This window comes from Spermophilus citellus (assembly GCF_964194105.1).
Source record: "Spermophilus citellus genome assembly, chromosome: 3".
Classification (NCBI taxonomy): domain Eukaryota; kingdom Metazoa; phylum Chordata; class Mammalia; order Rodentia; family Sciuridae; genus Spermophilus; species Spermophilus citellus.
In genome coordinates this window covers 149,808,576-149,829,146 of record NC_138184.1, presented here as the reverse complement: position 1 = coordinate 149,829,146, position 20,571 = coordinate 149,808,576, and the positions used below count along the sequence as shown (strand labels likewise).

The window sequence follows — 20,571 nt, the reverse complement described above, 5'->3', positions numbered from 1 at the left end:
CTGGTTTGGGGAGATACTTTCTCTTCTCTACTGGAGCCCATGCAGGGCAGTGTGGGGTGTTGAAGGGGCAGATGCAGCCCATTTCCCTCTCCTACCTCTGACTTCTCTGGGGCCCTGCTCTTGTGGTCAGGAGTTTTGCCATCCTATAATGGAACTAGAATCCCTTTTTGTCTCAGGTACTCAACCCTGATGAGGGCATCATTACCTGGCTGATGATGGGTGAAGTCCCCAAGTACAGCAGTTTTCTCTGACCTTGGTGTCTGGTGTGCTGCTTTTAGTCCAAGTTATCCTAGGTAAACATGCCCAGTAATGTCTTCATCCTCAGTAGTAAGGTTCCTACTATCTCCAAGGACCATATCTCTAACTTGCAGGTATAAATCAGGAGAGATTTAGCACATGATATCAATCTCATTTCATTGGCAAAACACACAGGTTTGTGAAGTAGATGTTACTGCAGTTTTATACCTGAGCCTTAAAGAGTTCAAGGCCAGAGAATTAGTGAGGGGTGGGATTGAACCCAGGTCTGTATTGTTCTATTTGCCCATTCGCTGTCCATGGTACCAAGGTACCTGTCTGTGACTGGTCAAAGGGATTAGAATGGAAGACAATGGAGACTTTGAAGAATAGCTCAGTCTTTCTCTGAGACAGCTGGGCCCTAAGTGAAATAAATTCTCACTGGTGCTCATCTCAAAGTCAGAATTACTCATAGGTTTCTCAAAGTTTTGTCATCAGGTGCTGTTCTCATATGCTTTTCCAGGGACAGTTCTTCTTGAGCCAGTTTTTTTTTTTTCCCATGAGGGCTGGGTGGCTCATCTGTACCCAGGCTAGAAACAGGGCAAGACCCAGTTGGAGAACATATTTTAGCACTTTCTCACACTATTCTAGCACTCTGCAGCCTGAAGCACCACACAGCTCCTCCTCCTTGTTCCATACACCAGGAACAGCAATGCCATGAAACACTGATCTATACTGACCTGTGGATGAAATGGGTAGATCATGATTGGGCAAGAAAATTCAGAGTTTTCAGGACAGTTGAGATCAAATTCTAAATAGAACAAGTGTGGGGAGCCCCCAAGAACACAGCCATATCTGCATTTGCTCCTTTCCCTTCCAATACATCGTACTCTTCTTCACTTCCTCATTCTCGCCCACCTTTTCTTCCCTCTACCCATCTCTCCTATTCTCTCACTTCAATCGAGATCCTTCCCCTTAGTAAAAGTTTTCCTAGGAGTCCTATTGAGCTAATATGATGTTGAACTAAGGTGATAAGGAAGGAGCTTTGTGTTACCAAGCATTTATATTCCTTTGAATGATGCTCCAAACTGAACCTGTTGACTTTGCCCAGGAAATGATAGTGTTGCCACCCAGTGATGAGCTACCTTTACTGATGGACAGTCCCTGACCACTACCACCCCCCCCCAAAAAAAAATGTCCCTGCCACACTTAGCTCTGTCATTTGTGAAATCAACTCTAAGGGAAAGTGGAATCGTATAGAATCCTGGGTCATCCCGGGGCAGCAGTGTGTCAGCCACAGGGAAGTAAAGAGAGGGTCTGCGGTTTGGTAATCACCCCAGTTATGTATTGGTAAGTCAGGGACAGGGGAGCTGATCTACTGTGTCTGCTGAGTACAGAACTGTGTGGGGTCTCCCTATTCTCCCTCAGTTAAAAGCAACAGGCAGGAAGTTTGTGAAGATACATAAAGTCTTGATGAAGAAATGCAGGTGGTTTCTTTCTTCCTTAGTTATTTGCATAGAGAATGCTTTTAATAGCAGAAAAGTGGTTGGAATATTTAATAGCTAAGTGATAGTTTTTTAAAAAAATTCAGTTTATTATGAACAGAAAGTCTAATTGCCTATGTAGAGAACTGGGGAGCCTCATAGTATAAGACGAGGTTGTATGTGGAGCAGAAAGCCTTCATTATGGAGCAAGCTCTGTGGGCCTGTCTGCCTTAAGAAATTCCACAGAACCATTGGGAATATAAGTATCTAAACCTTAACAATGTTCATGAATTATTATACAGCTATAAACCCCTTTCTCAACCATATAACCCCTCTGGATGTCAGCTTAGGTCATCGCAGATAGCTATAGTGACATTTCTTTATCAATAAAAGTCCCCCTCTTAGAGCTAAAGTCACTTTGGATATTTTGGAGCTAACTGCTCCCTTAGAAACTGAAACTAGGGCTTGATGTAACAGTTCCCTAGTCTCTTGGCTAGTTCTTTTGACTATAGCCTAAGAAGACTTGTTTCAATGGCTAAAAAGAATAGAGAAGCAAATGTTCACTCTATAAGGTTACCCTGAGTTCATAGAGAAACTACAAGATCAGTCTTAGGTTAAACTATCATGATATAAGCAGGAGTCATGATATGCTTTTATAGGCAGAGGGTAAGTTCCTGTGTTGGGGTGGGGATTATATGCTTGCTTGGATGTAGTGGGATGTTGTTCTACAAGGTGAGACCACTAACATGTCTTCAGAAATGGAGTCTGAATAAATGTTTGAGTGTTCTTCAAATCTATGATTTTTAAAAACAGTATGTTCTGGAAAATGGATGGAGAGCTAATCACAATTTCAAAGGGCTGAGTCAGTGATTTTTTTCTCTAGCACTTCACTTTTACTTTTTCATGATCCTCAGACTTAGAAACCTGGTGTGATACCTTGTGAACCTAGTGAAATTACAAATAAAAAATCTTTTTTTTTTTTTTTTTTTTTTTAGTTACTATGTTTGTTGACAACTCAGACTGTACTCCACAAGAGTAGAGTGAGGTGATTTGGTGGTAGGCCAGGAAGAGAAAGGTACATCTGTGGGGCTCACTGAGCTTCTAGTCTTACTGTGCTGAAACCCCACAAATCGTGTATAGTTTGCCCTTCTTACTAAGTATCAAGTTCAATGTTGGGTTGTCCACATGACCACGAATTAAATGTCATACGAGGTGAGAAAAAATCAAGAACACCATTTCATGTTAAGTGGGATAAATTTGCAACCAATTACTCAGCAGACAAACAAGAATAATTCATGACTTCAGTTTGTGTGAAGCCTCTAGCCATTTTCTGTTAGGGAATGTGAAGCATGGTTCTTCCAGCTTGCTACCAGACCCGTCTTCTTGTGGCTTCTGTTACCTTGAGCCTGAGCTGTATGGGATCAGAAAAACTGCCATAAAGTGTGTTGGAGACTTCTAGGAGTGCTTCCCCAAGAGCACAGATTGAGTAGCAAAGATAAACTTTTCTGTCTTGCAGATAATCATATTTCCTGTAAAATCACTGAGAACCGGGTGCAATAGCACACACCTATAATCTCAGAGTGCTAGAGACTGAGGCAGGAAGATCATGAGTTGGAAGCCAGCCTCAACAACTTGGGGCCTAAGCAACTCAGAGTAACTCTGTCTCTGAATAAAATACAAAAAGAGCTGGGGATGTGGCTCAGTGGTTAAGCTCCCTAGGTTCAATCCCCAGTAACAAAACAAAAACAAAACAAAAATAGTTGCAAATGAGAGTACAGTAAAATCAGGGTTGAAATATGCATGACGCAAACCATTAGAGATCTCTGAACCATGCTAAAAAGCAAAGCTGTATCTGCTCTTTGTTGTTGTCAACACAAATTACCCCCAGAGTAATGACTTTTCCTTTAGGTGGGAGATCTGAAAGCCAGACTTGCCTCTCAAGAAGCTGAGTTACAGCTGAGAAATCAGGATGCTGAAGCTCTGATCACAAAGATCGGGCTTCAGACGGAGAAAGTGAGCCGGGAAAAGGCCATCGCGGACACCGAGGAGCGAAAGGTCAGGCTAATTCCCCCACTTAGAGTGCTGAGCTATATTTAGCACAAAATAAACCTTTGTAGGTGAACAATTTTGAACAACTTCCTCTCCAGGGAGCATAAAGTCTAAAGAATTATTATAGCTACACATGTAACAGCATTTCACACCATGATTACCACTTGACCTTTCCTTACATTATGCATTTTCCCAACCTTTTAGCTCTTTTAATGATATGAAAGAACAATAAATACTGAGCTCATTCAAGCATATAATGGATGTGGATCTTGAACATCAGGCCTATTTGTAATACAGTAAAGGTCAGGAAGTCACCTCTGAGGTTTCAAAAGGTTTTCAGTTTTTAGGCAAATTGAACAACTCAATTGTTAACAAAGCCCATTCCGTCACTTTGCAAGATGGTTTTCAAATTTTGCATTTTAATAATATAACTGGAGTTTATTATTAAGTCCTAAGCTAAATTTGCTCTTTTTGATTCAGTTGAGGCCCTGGCATTCTGTATTGTATTTTATTGTTGGAAACAATTATTTTTAAGATTATATAGTCTGCTTTCTTTGTACTCAGGTTTCAAGCGATTCTGAAATAAATACAACTTCATTTTTGTCTTCTTGAGCTGAAAATGGAAAAAATTTCTTATGTATCTTATTTCACAAAAGAAATAGCATAGTAAACAGATAATCAAATATTCTTTCTAAAAGTTGTGGAGTAGACATTTCTTATTTTAGACAAAAGAACATAACCAGGACCTAGTTAATAAAAATTTTAAAAAATTGTAAATTGCATGCACTCTCATTGATAGCCTTTATGTTATTATCGTTGCATTTTAGGATACCAGAACATATTTGAGTTTTTCTGGTGGTGTTGCCAGTCACTAGTGTATAATCAAGTGTGTTGGGTTTTTTTTCCCCTCTAACATATCATGCATGTTTTCCTTTATCTTGCACAACTAAAGGCTAAAAAATACATTGAAAATCAGAACTCTAAACAAACAATTTTTAAAAGATATAGCATATTCATAATTGACAATAAGGCACATTTGGCATGACCCATAGGTATATAATTTCTAATTTGATAATGAATGTTTCCGTTGCATTTCAGGTAAGTGGAGAATATCCTTAAGAGTATCATATTAAGCAATTAGATATCATACATGGTGTGATTATCATAAGCTAATTCCACCCAGGAGATATTTTTTAGGCATTATAAAAATATATGAGGTTCTAGTAATTATTATAACCTATCGCCATGGATACCTTTTGGAGGTCTTAAAAAAATGACAGGTATTCTAGGAGTATTTTCACAAGTGAATTCCTAAGGTAAAATCCTCATAAAGTAAAAAGGTGTTAGCAATTAGAACTCCTTTGATATATTGTTTTCTGAGGTTCATGAAACATGAAAAAGACATGTACTATAATGTATATCTAATCTATACCAAAACTTATATACACTTTCATTTTACCCATGGAGCTTAATTATAAACAAACATTAACTGAGTTTTTGTTTTTGTTTTTTTGCTTTGTTTTGGGGGGCCAGACCCTCTTCTAGGCTCTTGGAGATATTTGACAAGCTAGGTGCACTCATGTAGCTTACATTGCAATGGAAAAGACTAACAGGAGACAAATAACACTTCTAGAAACAATATATTATGAGTTAGATAAATGCTCTTACATAAATCAAATAGAAGTAAGAGTAGAAGGAACTACTTTAAATTAGGTGATCAGGGAAAGGTCTATTTGTAATTAAACTACATAGAGGCAAGCAATTAACTAACACCTGAGTGCATGCTCTGGGCTCACACGTGTCGTGTTTAGCAGTGTGCTAGATACTATGCAGTTGCTCAAAGGGGCAAAGGTGGACTCTCTGATTCTGTGAAATTTGGCTCCTCAGGCTTACTCCATGAGCCGTCATTGTGAGTTTCTCAGTTCACAAAGTACATTGTCACATTTAATATGACTAAACAGATGTTGAGGTTTAGAGGCTGGTGTACTGTGCATCTTGACAACCCATATAAAGAAGCAGGTTCAAATTGTTTCAAATTTTATGAAACAAGAACCATTCTTGTGACCAACAATGACTTCAAGCAACACAAGTACCAGTAAGCTTATGAAAATTTGTTCTCTTTCCACCATTGACTTATCAGCCCAAATTCTGAAATTCTAATGGTTCTGTGATAGCTTTCAAAATATGGTCCTCATGAGTAGCAATACCTTCCAAATTTAAATGCTATAATATATTCTCTCCAAAAGCTGGATCTCCTTTTTGATTTTTGAATGGCTTTTAGTTTGTATGTGTTTGTTTTTTTTCTAAGTGTGGGTGGGTCCAGGTTTTGGAGGGCCATCAGGAGTTTCATAGTCTGAAAGCAGGTAAGAGCAGTGTGTTAGTTTGCTAGTGCTGCCAGAACAAACTGTCACAAACTGGGAGGCTTCAATCACAGAAATTGTTTCTCCACAGCTGTGGAGGCTGATGTTAAAAATCAAGATTTTAGCAGGCTTGCTTGCTGCTGAGGACTGTCTCCTTGGCCTATAAACGGCTGCCGTCTTACTCTGTCCTCACCTGGCCTTTTCTGTTTAAGTACTCACCCCTGATGTCTCATTTGTGTTTCCAAACTTCCACTAAGAACAACAGTCAGATTAGGGCTCACCTGAATGGCCTCATTGTAGCTTTATCACATCTGTGAAAACCCCATTACCAAGTAGAATCACATTTTGAGGTTCTGAGTAGACACAGTACAGCTCATAACTAAGCAATTTGGGGAACTTTATTCTCTGTGTGAGAACCACAAAATTCTGTGAGCATCTTCAAGGAGCTGTTGATTACTAAATAGCAAAAGATTTTTGGTGTACCCAAGGATGAAACCGTCTTCAACTCTGCTTTAATAACCATGGTAGAGGGAAAGCACACCTCCTAGGCAATCCAGAAAGCTCTTCCCTCTTCTCCACGTTGAGCCTCATCTACCCTGTCCAGGAACCATCAGGTAGAGGAAATTGCATGCTATAGTTGATCAAGTCAATGAAATATAGCAAATTTTCAGTATTCTGGTATAATTGCACCTTAAGGTAAGAGGTAATAGGAATAAGTTGACCAATGTAGAGTGTTTTCTTCCTTTGTGTTTGTGGGGTTTTATTTAGTGTTCAGGGTTATCTTGTTTATAAATGTAACTCAAAGGAATAATACTCCGTTAACGGTCAAGGGCTCCAGAGGGTAAGAGTGGTTGCACCCCAGTCTCTTAGAAACAGCACTTAAAAGAACTTCTCTGTAAGGTTTCTCCTAGTACTAAAAGGCTATAATCCTGAGGACCAGAGGTGTGGCTCATCAATAGAGTGCTTGCCAAGCATGCCTACAGTCCTGGGTTTAATCCCCACCACACACACACACAAAGTCTAGGATTTTAAATCCAATTTAAAATGATTTTAAAATGATGCCATACTTTCTTTCATCTGAAACTGTATTCTCCAGCACACTGAATTTTTTTTTTTAGAATTTTCATGGTCCATTCCTGTCAGTGTTTGAGGGTTGTGATTTTGGAGTGGTTCTCAGTAAACATGCAGAGTTTTCTTATTTACATTAACAGTAGCTGTGCGTGCATTAGCAGGAGATCACATATCTACCCCGAACCAATTATGTTCATAAAAGGTGCAGTATACAGCAAAATAATGGTTAATCAGGAGAAGGGTAATTACCGCTAATAAAGCTGTAGTAGACAACATAATTTGTTGTGAGCAGTATTTAATTTTATGGTATGGTTAAACCTGTTCATTCCAAACCTATCTGAAGAAATTCACTTTTTGTTCACACTTGTGTTCCACAATCACCGTCACCACAGGACCCATCCCCTAAGGGCCGGTGCCCAGAGCTACAGCTTTGAGTCTCAGATTTTTGCTGAGGACTAACAATGCATTCTTCTTGGCCATTCAAATTCCATAGTTATCCTAAGAAGAGGTAAAAGTCCCCCAGCTTTGTATTATTGGTTTGGCTGAAGTTTACCAGCATGGTTCCCTGTGTCCATACAAGCAGTGTCCTTTTGACCTGTGAAGGGGTACCACTCAACCTGCCCCTGGAGACTGTAGCAGTGTCATTGTTCCATTATCCAAAATGGATCTGGGCTCTTGTCTCTATGATTTTTGATCAGGTCCTTGGAGAAACCAGTAATTGAACAACAACAACAACAAAAAAATCTACCTGTAATTAAGCATGCAATCCATAACCACAGACAAGATTATCTTCTGCCCAATTGAATGAAAAGAACTTCACGTCTGTTCTTCAAGAGAAACCAATGTTAGCAAAAATTAGATAAAAATTCAAGCAAGAATATTTGTACTCTAGATTGCTGATCCAGCTGGGATTTTCACTTGTCAGGGAGTCAGGGAAAAAGAAAATTGAACAGAAGAATGCCTGCTTAATCTTGTTTTTATTATTAGCAGTACCTTATAATTAAATGAGTCAAAGCTCTTCTTGGAGGACTTTAATATTTGAATCCATTTGGTTTGGGATTTGTCATGTGTGTTTGTACATTTACAAAGCTTTATATACATACTGTGCCTGAAGGGAAATTAGTTTTTATGACAAATCCCTTACCTATTCAAAGTTTAGACAAATGAATTATTTAACAGGTGCATGTGAGTCAGTCTGCACTTTTCAATAGAGATCTCTGACATAATAATTTGTGTATGTGGGTTTATGTGCCTTTCCTCTCTGATTAGGTGGCAGCCATTCAGACGGAAGTGTCCCAGAAGCACAGGGAATGTGAGGCCGACTTGCTAAAGGCTGAGCCAGCCCTGGTGGCTGCCACAGCTGCACTCAATACGCTCAACAGGGTATGATTTCTTGGCTTCTGGGTTTCCTCAAAATAATATTCAAAGGTTATTAGAGTTTTAACAACTGAGCAAAGAATATGCCCATGCAGTCGTGCAGTTTTTTAAAAGAAAAAAAAATACATAAAAATATTAAAATCAAAACAACCTTTGAGATCATCTTTCTAGTTCAACTTCTTTTCCCATCCAGGTGTCTGTTCCCCTACCTCTTATCTTGTGACCACATCCAACACTATATGGTATATAATTTTATGAAATCTAGCTGGATTGCACCCAAATCCAGTTTTCATGTTATATGTTGCTTTAAGAACTATGTGAGGGATTCTTTATTTCTTCTGGAATACAAAAAGTACCCTCAACTATAAAGCAAAATAACAAAACTGGTAAGAGACCCTCATCATAAGACTAATAGGAGCAAAGATATGAAGGCTGGTCCCCCCATGACTCCTAGTTTCATACTAGATAGTAGCAAGAGCTCACTGAACATTTGAATTTGAGAAATATTCTTTGTTTGCCACCAGGGCATTGTAAGAAAAAATGAAATGGTGGGCAATATTATTTTAAGAGCCAATAACTAATGTTGCCCTGGGGTTCTGCCAGGCCTAAGTTTAAGATACAACTTTAAAAAGTCAGGGATCAGAGAAACGCTCAAATTCTTCTCTGAATATTTTATTTTGAAGAAATAATTTTGGCTGTGAACAGTCTTAAAAGAGTTTTATAGTATTACTGTAAAACTGAAAAATTTTTAAAGAATATAAATATATCATGTTAGAATATTATTACACATTTGAATACTGCCATCAAAATATTGTTAAAGACTAGCTATCAATGTGAGAAATGTTCCTAATAAGTTAATAAAGCAGATTGTGAAATAGGATATATCACAAATTTTTTTCTGGTAAGACTATCCTAGTGCATAGGAAAAAAAATTAGAAAACAATAGAAGAATATCTGGTTATCTCTTAATATTTATCTTCTAGTTGCTTCCCCAGATTTGCAGATTTTCCTCTGATTGTTCTTTATTCAGATAAAATAAGTTAATGTCTCTTAAAATACAAAGTTGAGTATATTTTTAATTTTTAAAAAATTTTATGGGTCCTTTTTAGTTATACATGACAGAATTAATTTTGATGTAATTATACAAGCATGGAATATATCTTATTCTAATTGGGATTCCATTCTTATGGATGTACATGATGGTGGGATTTACTATGGTGTGTTCCTGTATGTACGTAGAATTATTTCACATTTACTTCACTATCTTTTCTTTTCCTATCCCCCCTCCCTTCCCATCATTCCCCTTTGTCTAATCTACTGAATATCTATGATGAAACAATCTTGCTTAGCCAATTCTCAATTATTATTAACATGTTTTAAGAATTTGCTCTTGTTCTTACTTTCAATGCCCCTTCCATTCTTTGTAATCATTTACCAAATAGTCAATTTCTCAAGGGAGCAGAGTCAGTTTCACCATTCAGTATGGTTTTGTAAGCAAGAATTTATTTTGCAGCTTATAAAATAATCACAGGAAATAGCTAGTTGTTTTTTAAATCGTGTATTATGAACCTACATGTGCTTCTTACAGATACTAACTCCTGCCCCAAAGCATTTGCCCTGGTTCTTGTAATTTAACCACTGATTCCATATGTTGAGTAAATCAGTGCTGTGCTCTGAGGGGACCAGGCAGTAGGGAAGAAGCTTCAGACTATTTGAAACCCTCTCAGTTAAGAGTCGCTGAACTATATTGGAAGATGTTTCTTGCTTGTGCACATAAAGCAGAAAAATGAAACTAAGAGACACTGAACTTAAGGAATCATATTTATGGGAGGGCTTGGTTAAAATGCAAATACTACATTGATGGAATTGAATCCATAAATACTTTGTAGCTTCTGTGCTTACACAATTTCCAGGCCTCTATGAGCAGGGCTTTGCAGGACAGCTATAAACCAATGGATTCCTTTTCTTGGGAGCAAAAAAAAAAAAAAAAAAAAAAAGTAGAAATCAGAGAAGTGGCCAGCAGGAACTGAGCTCCCGAGGATCTTAAGGTAGAGTCCCTGGGGGGCAATGAACTGCCAAACCATGACTAGTACGATAATGGGGTGGCACTGAAGCCCAGCTTGGAAACTTGCCTCTCCAGCCTTCCCTAATCCTGTGTGTGCATCAACTTTTCTTCAGATCAACCTCACTGAGCTGAAAACCTTTCCCAACCCACCAAATGCAGTTACCAATGTCACTGCAGCTGTGATGGTCCTCCTGGCTCCCCGGGGTAGAGTGCCGAAAGATCGAAGTTGGAAAGCAGCTAAAATTTTCATGGGAAAGGTATGGGCCCGCCTGGGAAAATGAAAGTGCTGACAGTTTCTGTATTGCTGTCAGTGCTCTGGGGTAGTGCATGATAGCAAAAGATGCTCGAGTCTAAAAGAAGCCATCTTTCTGGCTGTGTGTCCTCTAGGCCTGCAGCTTTTGTTAGCCATATTGGAGGTTAGCTCAGGGTTGTGGCATACCTAAGGCAGTGCCAGCTGCAGGTGGAAGGTTGCTAATTATTTGCAAAATTATGAAAGCTGTTAAGTGTAGGAGGGAGAAAATTACATGGGTTTCTTAGGCCTGAAAAATGTTACTAATGTACAAGAAGGTGAAGCAAAGGAGCTTTTTGGTATGTGTTTTGCTTTTTCTTTCCTCCCTTTCTTTTCTTCAAAATGTGAATACCTCCTGTGCTGGACCTGAATATTTTACCCTGGGATAGAAGAGGTTTTAAAAGTGTCCATTGCTAATTCTAACTTCATAGTATAAAGACTGAAAAAGTCAAACAGTAGGATAAATGCTGCTTGCCAATTTTGCCTTTGTAATGTAAGTCCTAAAAGCTGGTTTTAACTTTTGATCTTGGAATTTTCTCTGCATCCAAAATGGGTTCATTGCAATAAGTCTTTTTGCTTTACAGGTTGATGATTTTTTACAAGCGTTAATTAACTATGACAAAGAACACATTCCAGAGAACTGCCTCAAAGTGGTGACTGAACAGTATTTGAAAGACCCAGAGTTCAATCCAAACCTGATTCAAACCAAATCTTTTGCAGCAGCTGGTCTCTGTGCCTGGGTCATCAACATCATTAAATTCTATGAGGTATCATTCCTAATCTGATGGTTTACAGGCATTATCCATGTAGGGCCATAAGCATCAATTTCCACATCAGCAGAAAATGTAATTTGATATTTAGTTTTCTAAAGAAGGATATGCACTTTTAAGAAGAAGATATGAATGTGTTCAAGTTAACAGAATTCTATATAGGAGGATATTTTAAATGTTCAAAACTGTCTTTTTTTAAGAGTAAAATAATTAGCCACTCTAGATCAAAGAGCAGCAATTAATTTGATTTCAATTAGAGAAAAATTTGTTGCATGTATAAATCATGTTTATTTACATTAAAATATTTGATTCATGTTGACATGAAACAACTGCAAGTCTGAATTCATGTTGAATTAAATCCCTGCTCTCAAAGCAAAAATTCACACAATCTTTATTGCAGGCATCCTGAGATGAGGAAATAACTATTTGTTTCTTTTAGTATTTTAATGACAAATAGTGTTTTACCTGTAGATGGTCTAATCTGAAATTTGCAATATAGATAGATTATCATTTCTTCATTTATCAAATACTTATCAGCCAACTGTGTGCTTAACTCTTTGCAGAGAACTGAAAAGGAAACTATAACCCATGACTATGATTCTCAGATGTATGTTGTATTCAGATATAGAATTATAAAGAAAAAGTCAATTATAGTCGATGTCATTCCTCAAATGGTTTCCATAAAATAAGGTTATATCCTTTACACTGTGGAACCCCAGGAGCAGGACTTTGTTGATCTTTCTCTCATGGAAATCTTTTAGCCCAAGAGTTTACAGTAGATGTATAGCCTCTCTCCATAATAAAATGCCTAAGCACTGTGTTCCATTGGTGAAAAGATGAGCACAGATCTGAACTATAGCTACGTTGTGTTGCTATAAAGAAAGACAAGTTGACTTCCTTGGTCCACCCAAATTCTTAAATGGTTCCTTGAAATAACACATACTTAAAACAGGTGCTTCAAAAAGAAAGTGAATGTGTGGTTCATACTGTGCAAGAACATCTCCCACTTCCTGTGTTCAGAGAATTTCTCCATGCTTACTTTCTGCCTCAGAGTCTAGATTTGATCACACATTTAGCTGCGTTTCATGCACCTTGCACTTTCTAGTTACAGGAGGATTATCTCCATATTTGATTAAAAAAAAAAGCAAATCTTAGAATATTTATGGGCTTTGACCTCTAGAGCATTCTATGCAAGTACTTGTAACTCTAAGGTCCAGAATAAACAAGTAAGCAATGGAGATCCAGAGAGAGTGGGAAGCTTTGTCTATTTTTCCTTAGCTGATGCCATGGTAAAGAAGCAGCAAATTACTTGGTAAACTAGAGATTTTATTTGCAAAGTGCTCAGCCTATGTAAGGTCAAGTGATTATTCTTCCCATTCGCATCTGTATTGCCTTCTGAGTTAAATCCCATATGGATTTCCAGGTCTACTGTGATGTTGAACCAAAACGCCAAGCATTAGCCCAAGCAAACTTAGAACTGGCAGCAGCTACTGAAAAACTTGAGGCCATCAGGAAAAAGCTTGTGGTAAGTGCAAAACATGAATCTAAAGAAGTTCCCACTGCCTCCTTAGGAACCCTTCTTCGGACATGGTCATGCATAAGCTCTGCCCAACAGAAAGGAATTTGATCTTCATGGATGTTTTCCCTTAGATACCCATTCAATAGATGTTTCTGATCGGTGAAGTGCTGGGCGCTGACTGGAAAAGTGGAAGCAGTGTCTGCACTTAACTAATTTCCATAGTCTGGTAGTAGGAGGAGGGCAGGTAGCATGTGGGGCTTGAAAGCCCAGCTCCTCTAGGTGCAGTGGCACACGCCTGTAATCCCAGTGGCTCAGGAGACTGAGACAGGAGGATGACAAGTTCAAAGCCAGCCTCATCAAAAAGAGAGGCGCCAAGCAACTCAGTGAGACCCTGTCTCTAAATAAAATGCAACATAGGGCTGGGGATGCGGCTCAGTGGTCCAGTGTCCCTGAGTTAATCCCTGGTACCCCAAAATATATTTTAAAAAAGTTCATATCCTGGCTCCATGTTTTCTACTGGTCTATATCTTGGCTCCATGATTTATTGTTTTACCACACACAAGTTGTTTAACCTCTCTGAACTTCCATTTTCTCATCTCTGAAATAGGTACAGATTAAGCATTCCTTATTCAAAATCCAAAATGCTCCCAAATTCAAAACTTCTTTATCTCCAATCATGTTGGAGCTAAAGAAGTTTTGGGCTACCTGGCATCCAGTCTGCCTTCTTTAAAAGAAACCAGCCAGATTTATCTTTGGGGAATTTTCTCTCATCACTAGATATGCTCAAGTTGGGGTTTTTAGCAGGATTGCCCTTCTCTGTTCTACCTATCAAGCTTTGCCAATTAAATTCCCCCCATCTCTCAAATTTGAATGATGGGCAGAAGAAGTAAAAGACTGAGAACAGTATTTGTACCTTTTAGAGACTGTGATCAGATAAGACTCAAGCAGTTCCTGCCTCCAAGTCCCCAAGCTTCTTGAAGGTTCTTTGCCTTTCCTTCCCCCCAGAGAGCTTTCCCATGTTCTTCTAGTAAATTCCCCTTAGGTCAAATTACCTAGAGGGTTTTTTTTTTCCACTATGACCCAAGGTATCTAGATACTCTGCAGTGTACAGCACACAGTGGATGTTTTGTAAATATTAGTTCCTGCCCTTCCTGTTGAAGACCCATATGTAGATATTCCACTGTCAGGACTGGAGTTTGACAGTGAAGCCTGACTCAGAAACTTAGATTTGGAAATTGTTAGCATAAAGATCATATGTTTAGAGAGATTGTCCTGTAGGAATGTGAGGACAAAGGAGCAGAGGGGGCTGAGGGTAGATGGCAGGGAGGGATGTCCCTTATTCGGACTTTGTCCTGCCATAGATCCCTGAGAATATGAATGCAGAAGCCACTGAAGTCTAGAATCCCGTGCTTGCAGTAGCCGCATAGCTGCACCAGGCCTCTTTTAGAACAAGGCTGAAACTGGACCTACTTATGTGAGAACTCACTAATCAATTGGGCAGAAAGGGAGGGGACTCCTAATAGCCCCAGCCTCCAATGTTTCAAAGCAAACCTATTAAAAGCCAAGGAGGAGATCAACTTTCCAGATCAGAGCCCAAGACACTGACTCCTTGAATATATAGAAAGAGATTGATTTGTGCTTTCATTTTTACTGTTGGGTAATTATATTTACATTATGATTATTTAAATCTCAGAATCTTTCTCCTATGACACATACAATTTTAGCACTGCTTGCAACCATTGATTCCCCCTTATTTTTTGAGGCTGCTTCCAGGAGACCTTCCTGATCCACATTCCTTGCCCAGGTGACTTGACCCCCTGCTCCCGACACACACACACACACACACACACACACACACACACACACACTCTTCCTGTTCACTAGGTACCTCTTCTTGGTAGAGCACCAAGCATGCTGTTCAGTGATACCTGATGATTATTGGAAGAAAAGAAGATTGGCAGCAATAGCAGCTGATTTGGACATGTCCAGTGCAAACATGTTAACTTTACAAAAGTCATCCTCATTCATTGGTCAAAACTGTTGATTTTCTCTAGAAAAATGTTGCATCTACTGTTAGTAACTTTGGTAAATATTAGAAGCAATTTGATGTTTTTAGGAAAAGTGCTGAGGATGCTCAAGACAACCATGAGTTAAATTCAAAGTTAAGACTTTCTGTGTTTGCTGAACTAGTCATTCTTTGGACATAGCTACAACTAACTGGAAAGAACTATTCACACCATGTGTTTTCAGAACCCCAAAGAATAAGCAGAGGGTCACTTATCAGCCTCATAATTAAGTTTTCAAACAGAGAAAAGAAAAACAAAATAATAGTTGAATTAACTTTTTGAAGAAAAAATTTCCGTACAGCCCTGCCCAAAGTGGAGATCAAGAGAGGAGTTACAAATGCAGCAGAATCTGGCTGCAATTCCCTCAAGGGTCCAAGGCCCTCCCAAGGCTATGTGACTGGTCAGGCTAAGGACAAGGTAACTTTGTACAGTTTTTCTGTTGCCATACAGTATGAAATAGAGATCTCAGCCCAAGTGAAATTGTAGTTTTTGCTAGCTTTCACTTTCTCCAGCCTTTCATTTCTCCTCCTAAGCTTTCCTGCTTCCTAACCTGTGTCTCCTGCTGCCTTCTTACCTAGGACAGTGAGGGTATGTCTGATGGGAACAGCAGTACCGTCATGAAAACATGATAATACCAGGGTATTAGTCTCTGTGCAATTGTTCTTTTGAGTCTCTAGTTTTAGATTCAAGGACAGCCTCATATTGAAGGTTGCATGGAAAAAAATTTTTGCTAAGCTTTGTGGAAGAAAGGGTATTGGGCTGGGGATATAGCTCAGTAGGTAGAGTGCTTGACTTGCATGCACAAGGTCATGGATCCTAATCCCCTGTACCACAAAAAAAAGAAGGAAGGAAGGAAGGGAGGGAGGGAGGGAGGGAGGGAGGGAGAGGGAAAAAAGAAAGGTTATTGTGTGTCTTAAATGGAGCCTAAGAATGGCAATAAAGAAAATCTTAAACCAATCTCTTCAGGGTAGTATTTCTCAAAGTTATTCCCTGGACCAGCAGTAGCATCAGTGTTTCACAGGAACTGCTTAAAAGTAGATTCCAGACCCAGCCTTGATCTACTGAGTCAGAAACTCTGGCAGTACAATCCCGGAGTCCAGATTTTAACATGCCTTCCAGGTAGTTCTGTTGCTTGTTGTTTGAAAATCACTAATTTAGGGCATCTGGACAGCTAGAGTTCTTGAATTGAGGTCTTCCATCTTTGGTCCATTTATTTCTAGAACCTTGAGGGTAGAGACTGTCAAGAACTGGGAAGGGAACAGAATTTTACCCTCCTGGCAAGCTAACAAGGTTAGATACCACAATTTCACATATACTAACAGACAACATGGGACTTGTGAGTCAGAGAGGAAAGGATTTTATTACTCTGACAGCCAGCAGAGTGGACTTCATGTTTCCACCCACCTGTTACTTTTTCTTGCCTCCTGACTCCTGTGGGAGTAATGTTCTCATCTTTCCACAAAACTGTTTAGGGACAGGCTAATAGGTTTTTTTGTTTGCTTGTTTGTTTTTTACTTTTAACATATTAAAGAATAAAATCTACTCCTTGCTCATAAGCCATTCAAAGACTGCCAGCAGGCTAGATCTGGTCTAGGGGCCATAATTTGCTGATCTTTGCTCTATACTAATATTGAAGACTATTTCGGATCTTGTGTTCTCTTACCTGCCCATTTTCCCTGGTTCTCCAAGGTCTGGCTTGGACTTTATTTCTCCATGAAGTTCCCCTAAATTATCACCAATTTCTCTGTTATTGCATATAACTAGTGCATTAGAGCATGGCTTACCCAAACATACAGACTGTCATTTCCACACAAACCCTGAGTTTCTTAAGGTCTTTAGTTTTTTATGCCTGGTACCTGACACATGGGAGATACCAAAAAAAAATTATTAGTTAAGTGAACAAACAGGTACCACACCTTATTTTACTTTTTTCTCTGCCTTTGGTACTGGGGATTGAACCAAAGGGTGCTTTACCACTGAACTACCCTCCCAGACCTTTTTATTTTTGAGACAGAGTCCCACTAAGTTGCTAAGGATCTCATTAGGTTGCTGAGGTTGTCCTTGGACTTGAGATCCTCTTCCTCAACCTTCCAAATCACTGGGATTACAGATGTACACCACTGTGCCTGGGTCACAGCTTATATTTTAACTAAAACATTAATTTATTCTGCCTGAGAGACTCAATATTTGGTTCAGTAAATACACATTTTAAAACAGTGGACTGGGCAGTCCAGAGAGTGAGTAAGGCTTCGTCCTCACTCTGGAAAATCTTATAGTGAATTTAATGAGTGCTATTTCATTTGGTAGGTGCAGTCAAGAGAGATTGTATTGTCTACCACTGAAGTATGAAGAATAAAGTGGTCAATTCTACACATGAGGATGAGGGTGAGGGATACTCAGGAAGAATTTGGTGAAGCAGTTTTTGCCCCAAAATTGAATCTTGAAAGATGGATAAATTTGGACTGGAAGATGGGGGTAGAGCATCCATAAAGGGACTATGGAAGAGAGTCATATGTTCTGTGGACAATGAGCAGCTTAGTGTGGCTAAAGAGTAGAGTACAGGGGTTGGTGAGTGGGGGTCATTTTGGTGAAATGGGAGCAAGGGGTAAAATTACCCCAGAACTTGTGCAAGGGATGAGGTAAATAGGCATTGTATTGGTGAGGAGATACCTAGCTTTCTAATGCCTTTTAATGCCCCCACCCAAAATCCAATTACAGACAGTCATGAATACTAATGATGTTTTCTTTTAAGCAGGTTATGAACAAAGCTTAGGGCCCTAGAATAGATTAGCCCTCATCATGAATCTGCAGGTCAAAATAAAAACCAACACTGTCACTTGTGGAGAGTCAATGAGGGTCTGTAGCTGGGGAACAGGAGGGATAAATGGGCCAGTTTGGCTTTTGGAAAGGTCATTCCAGGACAGGGGAAGAGACAGGAAGCAGAATGAAAGTGAATGAGGGAAGCAGAGTGAAATGAGAGATGGGGAAGGAAAGGATTAGATCCAGTTCCTAAGAGAGCACAGGAGGATGATCCCTGAAAGAGACGGGAGATTGTTAGGTGAGAGAGAACCAAGAGAGAATGAGATTGCAGGAACAAGGGGGAGTGGAAATTCTAGGAGGGAGAGAGTCACCTCCCGGAACAGGTACCACAGGGTACTTGTGCACAGGCTCTGAAGCCACACAGAGGCTAAGTTCCAACTCAGTATTTCAGTACCTCCCAGCTGTGGGATGCTAAGTGACTAACTTCACCTTATTGGCTCTGGTTTCCTCATCTGTAAAATGGGGAAATCCCTCATGGACTTATAGGACAAGTCAAGTGAGAGAACACAGGGCAAGTACTTAGAATAGTGTCTGGCATGTGCTGAAAGAGCATTAATTGTTGCTTATTAAAGTAGTTGTTAAAGGATACAGAATGAGCATCTCTAATCTAAAATACCTGAGACTGAAAGTGTTTTGGATTTCCAATTTTTTAAATTTTATGATATTCATATATACATAATGAAATATCTTAGGGATGAGGCCAAGTTGAAACATGAAATTCATTTATATTTTACATACACCTTATTTATACACATAGGCTAAAAGTATTTTATACATTTTTTTAAATTGCCTACCTTTTGACTATGAGCTATCCCTTGAGGTCAGGTGGGCAGTTTCCCATTTGGATTTCCATATTTGGGATGCTCATCTGTGGGTTTTAAATTTTTTTTTTTTCATTTTTTCCTACAATGATTAGCATATGGATGAAATAATAATAGTTTCACTGGTGGTTCTTACCAGATTTGTTGCAGTAAAATGATAGAGGAGAACAAAAAAAATTGAAATAAAGGTCAGATTAAAATTGGTTAAAGAGATAATGGGTGGTAAGAAAAGATAAATAACAAGAATAGGGATTTTTTTTCAGAGAAAAATTGTGGGGGAGGGAAAAAAGTGAAATTAAGACCCTCTCCAAAAAGGTTCTGAAAGCCTAATTTTATCTTAGAGTAACATCATCTGATGATTACCTATTTGCTTTGAGCTGTTGTGTGCAAAGCATGTACATTTTGTACACTTATTTTTATATTAAGTTGATTGATCTGTACTACCCAGATTCCCTTCAAATCTCTGAGCTAGTGAGTATAAGCTCAAGCTAACAACTGAACTTTCCCTCAAAGAAAGTAATAGACTTTCATGTTTCTGCTTGCTGTTTATCATAGCAAATTATTTCTGGTAAACTTTCCTCAGAGTTACACACCAAGGGCCGAATTTTACCCAAATATTTGTCATTAGTTGATCATGTTCCAGCTAAGTGAAGAGACAAACCAAATGCAAATTTGTGTTCCTTTTGGGGGGTTGGAGGAGTAGTACCAGAGACTGAACTCAGGAGCACTAGACCACTCAGCCATATCCCCAACCCTATTTTGTATTGTATTTAGAGACAGGATATCATTGAATTGCTTAGAGCCTTGCTTTTGCTGAGGCTGGCTTTGAGCTTGCCAACCTCCTGCCTCAGCCTCTTGAGCCACTGGGGTTATAGGCCTGTGCCACTGCGCCCAGCAGAATTTGTGTTCCTTTTAAAGAAAACTTCAGTGTTACTTCAATACACCAACCTGATTTTCACCACATGCTTACTGAATGTTCTGTGCCCTGTTTCATGTGCATTAATGTACTTAATCTCATAAAAGCTGTATGAGGTGTATATAAATAAATAGTAGTTTCATTTAACAAATAAGGAAATGTGAAACTCACAGAATGTGAATGGTGGGTTCAAAGTTCTATGGATCATAGAGGCAAAGAGGGACTAGACTTGAGCCAATGCTGAATACTCTTAACCACCCACTATCCTAAGCTTAATGCTATTTTTCATAAAAATTAATGTATTCTAATGTGTGAGTTCATTCTTTTAAAATAACTGAGTCCTCTACACACAAGCCTTTCATCTTTCCTCATTCTCCAGAATGGTTTCATCTGCTCTCCTGTGCCCCTGGTGGAAAGTAGTCTTCCCCTAAATGTTGCCCCTCAAAATACGCATATCTTCCCAGTTTTTTTAAATTTTTATTTTTTAGTTGTAGATGGACACAATATACTTATTTCATTAATTTATTTTTAAGGGGTGCCAAGGATTGAACCCAGTGCCTCCTGCCTCCAAGGCAAGTGCTCTAACACTGAGCTACAGCCCCAGCCCCCAGCCCCTCCCAGGTTTTTATAAGACAATGGATTACCTCTGAGTTGCAATCCCATGTTTCCAGAGTAGAAAATCTGATAGGATGAATCAGGTCAGGTCTGAAGGGGCTCAATAAGTCACATC

The 20,571-nt window shown here is 39.0% G+C and overlaps 1 protein-coding gene across 3 annotated transcripts in view; it reads left to right on the top strand.

Annotated features, from left to right (window-relative positions):
- The window catches only part of DNAH11 (dynein axonemal heavy chain 11), a 278,938-nt gene that overhangs the window by 165,919 nt on the left and 92,448 nt on the right, over positions 1–20,571 (top strand). For all 3 annotated transcript variants that reach the window (XM_081287176.1, XM_081287175.1, XM_081287177.1), the window contains 5 exons: positions 3,627–3,773; positions 8,468–8,581; positions 10,754–10,897; positions 11,514–11,696; positions 13,123–13,224. In XM_081287176.1, the coding sequence (XP_081143302.1) occupies positions 3,627–3,773; positions 8,468–8,581; positions 10,754–10,897; positions 11,514–11,696; positions 13,123–13,224 (690 nt within the window). The remainder of the gene's footprint in view (positions 1–3,626; positions 3,774–8,467; positions 8,582–10,753; positions 10,898–11,513; positions 11,697–13,122; positions 13,225–20,571) is intronic.